General features: G+C 41.1%; 1 protein-coding gene across 1 annotated transcript; it reads right to left on the bottom strand.

Annotated features, from left to right (window-relative positions):
- Window positions 1-7,506: 7,506 nt before the first annotated feature.
- LOC106947432 (zinc finger protein 503) lies at window positions 7,507-10,395 on the bottom strand. The gene is made up of 2 exons (XM_015032420.1): window positions 9,632-10,395; window positions 7,507-9,430 (listed from the first exon to the last, which is right to left on the bottom strand). Exons 1-2 carry the CDS (start codon window positions 9,908-9,910, stop codon window positions 7,994-7,996), a joined length of 1,716 nt encoding a protein of 571 aa, XP_014887906.1. The 5' UTR covers window positions 9,911-10,395; the 3' UTR covers window positions 7,507-7,993.
- Between the last annotated feature and the right edge of the window lie 751 nt (window positions 10,396-11,146).

The following is an 11,146-nucleotide window of genomic DNA, read 5'->3' as shown; positions in this document are numbered from 1 at the left end:
TATATATATATATATATATATATATATAGCTACGAAGCAATATTATTTATATGAACAAATTTAGTTTACTAATCTAAATCACAAAAGGAAAACTAAGAAATTACTACCATGTGACACTTTACATTGTATTGTTTTTCTTACACTTGCTGCAGGGTTAAAAGTAAGCCAATGAGATAAATTACAGATTCATTGAAATGTAATGGTTCTGCTTCAAAGTGAACCCTAAAGTTCCTTTCAAATGTCTCATCTCTACACATCATTGCTTACAACACTTGGTTGAGCTGAATAAGAGTATCATAAGCAGTACGACTGAACACCAGGGAAAGCACGCCACAGTTTGGTTTTGCGCTGGCTGTGTATTGGGCACTAGGGTTTGTTTGTATCACTGACATCGATAAATTGCTGGCGTAGCGTGGAAGCTGGTAATAGTTGAATAGTTTATATCAACATGATAAATATAGCCCTCATAAATCACACAGGAGTTATATATTGCTGTTTTCACACTTGGCTCCAACCAGGAAGCTCTGGAGGATATCAAGGTGAAGTATAACCTACACTTTCTTCTGCTCTGTATACAATAAGTCCTAAGGCTTCGGTGTTCTTTAAACTACATAATGGTCCTGTGGAGTATCAACGGTGCACAAAGAACTATTAATGTCCCCACGTGATTCTTTACAGGTTTGCAAACAGCTGCTGAGGTGGGAAATTCAGCTCAGAAGTGCAACATAGACTAAAGATGAACAGCTTTTCTATAAAAAGACACATTATTACTTTTTCTATTTTCCTATTTTGAAGCAAGCAATGAATTGACTTAATCTTTAAACCTATCCAATGGTTACGGAAGAAGATTAAAGAACAAGTGTCCCCTTTTTTAAATGAGCGACTGAGCACTGGGGCTCATCCTGGACAAGACACCTGATCATTATTTGGTTTTTATCTATTTTTCATTAAAATTCCTTTTAAAAGTTCAAAGTTTGTTTTTCTTCTTTTTATAAAGGGAGCTGGTTATATTCAATGTTTTTACATTGGCCAGAATGGAATTATTCCTGGTTTATTTCAAGAAAAATGGGCAAGACAAGTCCTTTATTTATCTCAGCAAGTTGATTCGAAAGCTCCAAATTTCAGCCTCATGGCATTTTCCTTTTTGCCCAGAAGCAAAAGCATTGGTTTGATGTTTGATTCCAAACAACCTGTCCTTTGACTGTTTATTTTTTTGTTCGTTTATTTGTTTGTTTTTTTATTAGAAAGACAAACTACAAAAACAGTTTGTGTACTACTATTTTTTCCCCAATTGTTTTTGTATTTTCTGAATGTATGTACCAGTTGTGTATAATTCTAACAGAACTTTAAAATGTGCAGCCATGCTTTTTGCCACAAAAAAATAAAATTAAATAAAAAAAAATCTCATGGGATAAACTCCAGCCACAGTATACTCATCTAGTTACTGAAATAAAATGTGTACTTTAGATTGTGTTTCATCATGTTCCAGTAAAGCTGAAGAAAATTATTTTGGTCAAGTGTGAATTGGCTCAAGAAATTGAGATTATGAACAGAAGGATGTAACAGTTACACATTATCTGCATAAGGCCTGGACACCACTGCTACAATGCAAATAATCTTCATCAACATAACCTGTTACCCCCACTCGATCCAGCTGACACAGCATATGCCTGAAGTTTATGATTTCCTTTAAAATGGCCTTATAGGTAATCTACTTGAACCTTTTGCATGTAGTCATTAATTGTTATGTGTATGTGGATTAAGCAAACTAAGTCACACTTAAGGTCATAGAATCAACTGTGACCTTACTTACTTCCTTTAAAGACATCACATTTCCATTAGCAGCATCGTCGTTCAGCCTTGTATAATTTGATAGAACACAATTTCCCTAGAATGACCATCTTTGCATTGAGTTCTTAGTGATTTTGTCCAGTGTTTCATGTACTTGTTTGCATGAACAGATGCATTCTGCTTACCAATGATGTGATCTATTCCAGCACAGAAGATAAATCACTCAGTAATGGATAAAGTTCATTGTACGGCTACAAAAGTCATATATTTGTGTAGCATGGGAGCATGTCAGTCGCAGTAACTGGTGGCCCACACCCATTGAAATAACATGTACTTACTGACATATAACACAATTAGGTTTTTCTCAAAAAAGGGAGAAAGTAGCAGGAGACCGAAATGATTTGGTAGACTGAAACACTGCCTACTCAAAAAACAAACAAAACAATAAAACTAACAATGAAACACAAGCAGGCTAAGTATTTATCCTAATTAGAGGGCTCTAACTTTCACTGTCCACCCAGTAACTACATACACGAGAAGTCATTTTCTATATAATGCCTTGTTCTGTCTCTACACGGCTTCAACGTTGGAACAATCTTGTAGTTTTGAGTTGCAACACAGTAAAGATAAAACTACCGAGACACTTCTGATTTTGAATGGAGCCGAAGAGCCCTTTGGAGCAAAGCCCGTTCCTGACATTTCCTCTGCTTTCCACGTTCGTCAGTGACAGGCAACAACCTCATCAGCTTGCACACTACTCCAATGTGCTCCATTAAGGTGCCTAGAATAAGGGTGCATTTCCATAAAATATTCTTTGTCAGAATCAGAAAATGGGCAAATTATCTGAACACTAAAACACCCCCAGTGCACCGGAGATCCCGGAGAGGACAGAAATGACCTCAATTAGGCTGTCTAAGCACAAGAAAGTGTCTCGCTGGATAGAGATCTGAGTGGCACGGAGAGATCAGCACCACCACTTCTTGCACATCACCTGGATGAGCACTTTTACATTTGTAAATCAATGAGGAGGGTAACCACGTGCAGGAGAGCTGGGAGGGATTCCTGTCTTCCTTGACACAGATTTTCGAGAACCAAAATGCCTCCATTGCAGTCCTCAGTTTGGGGACTGCATTCTAATATCACTCAATCAGAACACCGGTATTTAGTGATGATGCATGTGACCAAAGACACTGTTGGTTTTCTTTTCAATCCAATGGATGAAAGGCAGGTTTTGTGGAAATTTACCTAAAGCATTTGTATATAGCAAAGATGATGTGCATTGTTTCTTGCTTTTGCTCCCTTTCTGACCATTTTACATTCAAACCAACCTGTGGACATTTGTAAACAGCTGGACGTTTACTCTAAGATGAAACTTGTCTTGCTTGTGTTTAAACCTGACACAAAATGCCACCCTCAGAATTAAGGAAATTGGTTAGGTTAATTCAAGAACATCCCAGAACAACACAAGTCTATAATAACCTTGAAGATCCTGAAACACTAGCTTTGGAGTCCAATTTAGGGTTACATTACAGTTATTTTTGAGGTTTGATTATTCTGTATTCCTTAGTCTCTTTCTTTCTTTGATCAGTGTTGTTTTTTACTTTAGTTTAGTTTCTTCATATTGTTTGTAGTTATGTTTATTTCAGGCTCTCCTCAGCTTGCCTTCTGCTCTCTCCCCTCACACCTGCAACCTGTTAGCTCATCAGCTCAGGTCTTTTGTTCCAGCACTCACTCTCACAGTACTATCATGCCTGTTTTGATAAAAGCAGGTGTAATGAGAAAGAAGGACTACCTCTTAGTCAAGCCAAAACCTTGGTGACTAAAATCTGGACAAAATTAGATGCCTATATGGGACAATAATACCAACCACAATGGTTTTGGAATGGAAAATCTGTGTGTTTTTACACACAAGCCATTGCTATGTTATAATGGTCCCCAAAGGCCAATTATTTAAAATTCAGTCAACCAACTCTGCAAAGAAGAGTCCTCAAATATCCAGTCAGTACTAAGCCTGAAGTTTGTTAATGACTCTAGTTGGTTGAGAGGCAGTTTTTTTTTTTTTTTTTTTTTTTTTTTTTGGAGATCTTTAAAAAGCAAATATTTTTGGAGTGTATGTTTATGGCTGAGCTTCTGTAAAATTTTGAGCAGTTGTGAATTATAGGAAATGCACAATACATTTGAACTTCCACACTCAATTTTATTTTTGAAATTCATTTGAAGTTTTTCTTTGCTGTGTGATCTGTCGTCTTTTGACAAAGAAGGATGTCAGCTCATCCTTCATCCTATCCCAATCCTAAAAGGCCCAACATTATTGTGACGTCCATGCCCACAGTTATATGCATTTTTTTGTTGCCGCTGTACATTAGAGATAATAATCCCTTTTTGACTTATGCTTGGCATGGGGGTTCACCATTGAAGCTGTTTCTTCTCATTGACACAGCTGTTAGCAAAGCTATAGATTTACTACTCTTGGTGACATGTTGTCTTTATATCGTACCATACACCCACTAATAACAGTTTTAGTGCTGGTAATTCAGTAGGACCAAATATATGCTTAGGTGTGTGTGTGTGTGTGTGTGTGTGTGTGTGAGTCACGTCCCGAACTCCCCCTCCTCCGCTGCCAGATGTCCTGCCAGGTTTTCATCCAGTGCCGTTATTTGTGGATGTCCGACAAATCTGAAGAGGACTGCTTCTGGTCTCAAACAAATAGTCACAGTATGCGCAAAGAAATGTGCATTCCCATACGGCTATGTTTTCCAAATGTTTTAGTGCCTGTGTTTTATCTCGACTACAGTTTAGACAGCTGAGCACGCAAGAACTTAACTGTGAGACGGAAGAAATGAACGATTGAGTTGAGTTAAAGGAATGGAAACACTGTCTCTGTTATCTCTACTAAACATGTGATCTGAAGTATTTCCCCCAAGGTTTCAGTAATAGATATGAACTAATTTGTTACTCTTAGTAATGATGTATAAAAAGTCAAATATTTTTGTCACGGTGGTATGATCTCACACTTAAACATGTAGAAACATCTTATAACCACAAGATGGATAGTCAAGTGGTTTTGATTAAATGTTTCTTACTTACAGAAGTTCATCATACAAAGATTTCCAGCATCTCTCCTACATCTAGGAGGCCTACAGCATCCTAGATCCCCTGCCATGCTCAACAGTGGAAATGACTTTTACTTCATTATTTGCCTCAGACCAAACTTACCAGAAGGATTTGTTACCAAAAAGCTCCCTGGTTTCATCTGACCAGAGCGCACAGTTCCACTTAAACCTACCGATTTGTCAGACTCCACACTTTACATTTGTAATGGTGGGACAGAAAAGTTTTTTTTGGTTTGTTTGTTTATTTGTTTGTTTTTTTCAAATGCCTGCACATGAATACAATCTAAATTAGTAATTTGGTGACCGAGAGATGTGACTGCTGTTGTTATTCTCTATTTATTACCTGATTTTGGATCCTCCTCAATTTGCATGGCGCAAAAACAAATATGGGTCCTTCTCCGGGCTAGTAGAGCAGGGACTGGTAGAAATGGACCCTTGTGCCTTGTCATATTTATACCACAGACAAGAAGAAAGCAATGAGTTGTAAGTTAGCAGTTCCTGAAAATTCAGATCCTCAGTTATTAGGATAAGCAGGATGGATGGATGGATGGATGGATAGATGGATACTGATAATTGTGGCACCAGATATTTTGTTTAAAACAATATTTTTTTTTCTCTCTATCTTGTAATAAATGAATGAATGCATATGAAAGCTTGGATGTTAAAAGACAAGGTTCAGCGTAAGGAGCTGCTGCTTGAATTTATATATATATATATATATATATATATATAAAATGTTTTTTTTCTGCGTTTGAACTTGTTTGACCATTAATAAAACCTGTGGAAAAAATAAAAATTAAAAAAAACTTTCCTAGAATGTGGTAAAATGACAAGTTAAAAATGGGCATAAAATAATGTGCTTAAATTAGTTTGTAAAATTTCCGCTTCAGCCTAAGTAAAATCTAATTTAAAACTAACATAACTATATTTATCTACCTGAGGCGAGCGTTTCGGGTTGTTGTAGGGTCCCCCCCACCGCCCCCCTCCCTGTTCAGCTGCGCTCAGTGCACACCTTAGCACCTTCAGACCTTGATGGACAAAGTGAATATGTACTTTAGCCCTCCTGCATACTCTAATCCCCCCATGTTGTCTCTCCTCTCTGTGTCAAATCTCCACCGTTGAAGCTGAAAGGGAGAGGAAAGGGAGGGCTATTGGGGTGGTGGGAGGCTCGGTAATTCATGCACACATGTGCCTGCCTGTTCCTCCAGTGACAGGGGCCAGGGGGAGGGGCACATGATAAATTGCCTTCCACCGGGGACCTCCGAGCACAGCCACCATGATGTGGGTAAAAATGGAAATTGCTCCCTTTTCACCGTCATTACATCAGTTTAGGACGCGTGTGGGCCTTATATGCGCACCGGTGAGGGGAGGATTTTTTTTTTTTTTTTTTTTAGCGTGACTAACGGCTGCGCGATAAAACGAGAGGCTGAGGAGGTATTCTTGATGATCATGACGATAACTGGAACTGCAAGACCAAAAAAAAAAAAAAGTAAAGCATTCCAAGAATCAGCACACGAAACGCCCCGGTTTGCCTGAATCAACGTCGGATAAACGCACAAAAACAATTTTGTCCGCAAAGTTTTCCGTAGCACTTCAAGCACCTCAGCGGAAAATATCAGCAAAGTGCCATTTAGAAATAGATTTAGTTGCTCACCTTTGCAAGAGCATGTTCCTCTACATCAGAGATGATCAATGCAAACATGTAATGGACCCGTTATGTCTTTGGAGCTGGATTGCACATTCGCGAAAATCAAACTAATTTCGCACAACTTAGATCGCTTTAATTTCACATTTCTTTGCGTCCACATTAGATTTACAGGCGGACAAAGTGATCAGATGTAAACTAACTCACTGCACCCAAGAAGAGGGAAAAAAAAAAAAACAGTTGATTCATTTACATAAAACTTTCACCAGTCAGATTTGCAAAGAAAAATATTAACATTTAAAAAAAATATAAGGTCAAATAAAAAAAAAAACCTGCATGTCAAATTTGTATTAAATTGTTCGTGCATTTAAACAAAATCGTTGTCAAAACATTCTCTCTTTTATGAGTGCATATAAATATAATTATTCCATTTATATCTAGAAATGCATGGACTTTTGTTGTCATAAAGCGTCAGACGGGGGGACGTCAATATTCTTGATGAAGATTTTAGGCGCATCACTCGTTTTATGAAGCATACACCTACCGAGCTTCCTCTGAGCAATGTATTGATACAATTCATGAAAATCCGCTTAGTAAAAGTCCGCTTTATTTTAAGTGTGTGTAGACACACACACACACACACACACTCCGAACCAACAGTCTGACCTATTTTTAAAGTTTGAATTTTTGAGAGAAAGAAAGAAAGAAAGAAAGAAAGAAAGAAAGGTAAAAAGAAAGAAAGAAGGAAATAATTTTTTTATGTTTTATGAAAGCCTTGGGAACTACAGGCCTGTGTGTGTGTAAATGCTGAATTATATATTCCCAAGGCCAATAATTTAACAGACCAGTAAAACAATTTATATTGAATTTACAGTGAATGTTACGTTTATCCTTGATATTATGCACCTTAGGAGCTGAAGAAATGAGTTCAAGAACAAAAAAAGAGGCACAGTAACATACGGAACAGAACTGCTTCTTATTTTTCCCCAGAATACATACAAAAAAATACCAATATCTCTTTCCATCACCTGAAAAATAACGGGAAATTTAAATGTGGACATGGTTTGAAATTTTAAGAAACAGACATGCATGTAATTTTTTTTTCTTCTTCTCGATGAGACATTAAATAAGAACAAATACAATCATAGCAATTTCAAATGAACATCGAAATGAAGATCCCTACGTTTGTTAGGTTTTCTAACATATACGTATTTTCATTTTTACCTATAGAATTCAGCTTCAACGTAATGCACTTTTTGAGTTGCTCAATTTTTTCTTTCTTCTCCCATAAAGCAGCTGTTACCGCCCGCTTTAAGCCCGACATATAAATAAATACAGTTCAAGTCCACGGATCCCGTCCATAAGTTTAGCGCAGTTAATATAAAAGTCTTTATATTTGCATTCTTAGTATTATAAACTTTTCGAAGTCATTTTTTCTTCTTCCTCACTGATATCCCAGCGCAGACGCTGTGGTGAGTCTCTGTCCATACAGTGCATAAGGGGAGTAGTAGGGGCCAGTGGCGGCGGGGACAGGAACAGGGGCGCCGGGGGTCGGCAGGGGACTTTTAGAGTACGGATGGTAGCGGCTGCTAAGTCCTAATGCGTGATGCGGGCTCCTTAGAGCCAAAGTCCCGGGACTCCCTGGAGCTCCTGACGGTGGCATATGCATATGGCAGGCCATGGCCGCTGCTGCAGCGCTGGCCAGTGATGAGGAGCCCGGGTAGCCCGATATTAACTTCTCCGCCCCGGTAAAAGCAGTGTGTGTCCTTAGGTGGTTCAGCAGCTCCTCTGAGGTGGAGAAGCGCTTGTCGCACGGTCCGTTTGCCGACACCCAATTACAAACATGTGGGAGAGGGTCATTGGGGAGCATGAATCCGTAGGGGTACAGGGGGTGTCCGCTGAATGACGGCGCGGTGGAGTGGACGCCGTGGATGGGGTGTGTGGGGTACATTAGCGGGTAGCTGGACTTGAGGGCGCTGGCGGCGGCTGCGGCCGCAGAGTCGTGTGTGCAGGTAGCACCGGCTGCGCCCGCTAAGTGACTGGCACAATGGTAACTGAGGCAGTAAGGATCTCTGCACAGGCTGGCTGACATGATGGACGGGGGAGAAGCTCCGGCCAGTGGGCTGGATCCAGCCTTACTGCAGCCCAGCGAGCTGGCCAGCTGTGCGTTTACCAAGCTTCCTCCGTGGGGCAGGAAGTGCTGAGGGTAACCGGCATAGGCCCCGGCCAAACTGCCAGGGTAGGTCATGCCAGCAGGGGGCAAAGGGAACACTGTTTGTCCCGGTTTGTAAGGGGAAACTGGCGCAACGAGTCCTGACCCGAGAACGGACGCGGAGGACACGGAGGTCACAGAGGAAGACTCCGAGGAAGATGAGGAGGACGTTTTGGTGCCAGGGGTCGCCTCCTGATGTTGGTTGACCTCCACGTTAATTCCACCGCAGCTCACGCTTATCCTGCTGTGGCTGGTGGTGCCAGAGCCGTCCGCCGTGCCGTTTTTGTTACAGTCAGACTCCTTCTTCTCATCTCTCTCCCCGCATTTCCCCTCCGACGGCATGGGAGAGGCGGAGGTGCTGGAGTTGGGGCTGCCCGTCCGCGGCGTGAACGGCTGGCAGGTGGCGCTCGGCACTCGGAAACCGGACTTCTCCCCAGCCGAGACGCCCGAGGACGAGTCCTTCTTGTCCGTCGGCTTGGAGTAAGGTTTGAAGCTGGATTTGTCGTCCACGCCGATGTCGCTCAGCTTCAGGGGGCCAGATTTAGATTCCTTCTCGCTAGATCCATTCGGTGTTAAGGAGGAGAGTTTAGAGGAGGGCGGCGGGTCCGGCTTGCCGATCTGAGAGCAGGTCTGCGCCAGCAAAGCCAACGGACTTTTCTTGGCATCAAGCTGCAAAATTAAAACGAACATATAAAATATAGTCCTTTACATTTCTACGTAGAACTTTGCTGAATTTTACACGGAGTATAAGTGTTTTTCACAAGAAGAAAAAATTATTCTGAGCCAAGTATTTAGGGTGATATGAGAAGACACAAACAAACCTCAAGTCTAAATACATTTAAAAACATTTTTTTTAAATGCTCGCCTTACCTCTATCGGACTAACTGGGGTGGAAGGCAGAGGTTGCAGATACTCCGGATGCAAAATGTGTCCAGACCGTGCCGTAAGCATTTTCAAAACCTTGATGGGAAGTCGGTTCGCTTGCCGTAGTGGATCGGACGGAGGTGCGGAGTGAAGAAAGGGCTTGTTGATGCTGCTATTCCGAGAACTGCTGCCGCCGCCGCTGCTGTTGCTGCTGCTGCTGCTGCTTTCCCACACGACACAAATTTCACTATTTTTCAGGGCAGACGCCGTGGGCGACGTGATCATGTCCCAACAGTCAGGAAATGAAACGGCGATGCATTCATCAGATTCATTAAGAAAAACCAGCACCAAAACGTAAAACAAACAGGAAAAAAAAAGAAAACTAGAAAGTCTTTTTTTCTGTCGAGAGAAACGAGTAAAAGGATCGCAAAACGCCTCAGTAAAATGTAATCCCTGTTTGGAGAGGAGGCTGCAAGGCGCGGCAGCTTGGAAGGGAAGGAGACCAGTGAGAGGTTATCGCAGATCCGCAGCTGCGTCCTGCACCGAAAGCGCTGCGCCCCGTGTGTGCGCGTCTGTCTGCAGGTCCTCGCTCTGTACTCCCGAAGCACGAACTGGTAGGAATTTTCACTTCAAAAGCAGCTGAATTAGTCCGAGATTAAAGCCTTTGCCGCCTTCCAATCAAATGGGACCCTGAGGTGATTGGAGGGTCAAGGGGATGTGACGTTCTCCTCTTTGTAAGCGCCTCTGTTTTGACAGCTCGGGGGAGGAGATAGGGGGGGAAAAATATTATGGTTGCTGTGAACGCCTGTCCCTGAAGTTGAGGAGACATAGAGCTTGGGCTAGTACCAAACCCAGTGCCGCTGCTAGAGGGGGTCGGGTGGGGCTGAGGGGGGGGGGGGATAGTGCCTATGATGACACAAAATGACAATAAAGGATTCCTAATTCTTGATTTCAATCCAAACATATTTTTAGGACTCTTTAATTTAGAACATAATAAGTCAAAGAGTTTCAAAATGTATTTCTTCATAATCTTTTTTTATTATTATTTTATTGCCTAGCTTTGCTTTACTGCTTCATCTTGTAATTTCTCATCGTATCATCCTTCTTTACATTTTTTTTATTGCCTTCCAACGTATTTATGTTAATGAAAGCACTTTATCTTGCCCTTTGTTGTGTTTGAATATCTATATCTAAATAAAGACTGATATTCATTTCTGCTTATGCTAATTCCTGACCTTGGTAGCAGGCCACTCCCACTGAAACCACTCCAAATACATGTTGTAGTAACACTTAAGAAATTATGAGGCGCCTATGGCCAAACAATGTATGTTGTTGTAGACTGGGTTACATTGCTGGTCCAACTCTATAATTTGATTTTGGGATATTCCAAATCAAGTTATAGGGCTGATTTAACCACTGAAACACTGTCCTGTTAAAATACTTGTGTAAAATTAGATCTAAGATGACTAATGCCCATTCCCTGATGTTGATATGGTGTTACATATTTCATCCTTACTCAGA

The sequence above is a fragment of the Poecilia latipinna genome, unplaced genomic scaffold (assembly GCF_001443285.1).
Source record: "Poecilia latipinna isolate Pla-1442-1.1 unplaced genomic scaffold, P_latipinna-1.0 Scaffold241, whole genome shotgun sequence".
In the NCBI taxonomy this organism is placed as follows: Eukaryota; Metazoa; Chordata; class Actinopteri; order Cyprinodontiformes; family Poeciliidae; genus Poecilia; species Poecilia latipinna.
The sequence above is the reverse complement of the archived record's forward strand: the minus strand, read 5'-3'. Positions and strand labels throughout refer to the sequence as shown.

Coding starts and splice junctions, on each gene's coding strand:
- LOC106947432 (XM_015032420.1), bottom strand. CDS start 9,910: ATGATCACGTCGCCCACGGCGTCTGCCCTGAAAAATAGTGAAATTTGT. Junction 9,431..9,631: donor CCCCAGTTAGTCCGATAGAG/GTAAGGCGAGCA, acceptor TTAATTTTGCAG/CTTGATGCCAAGAAAAGTCC.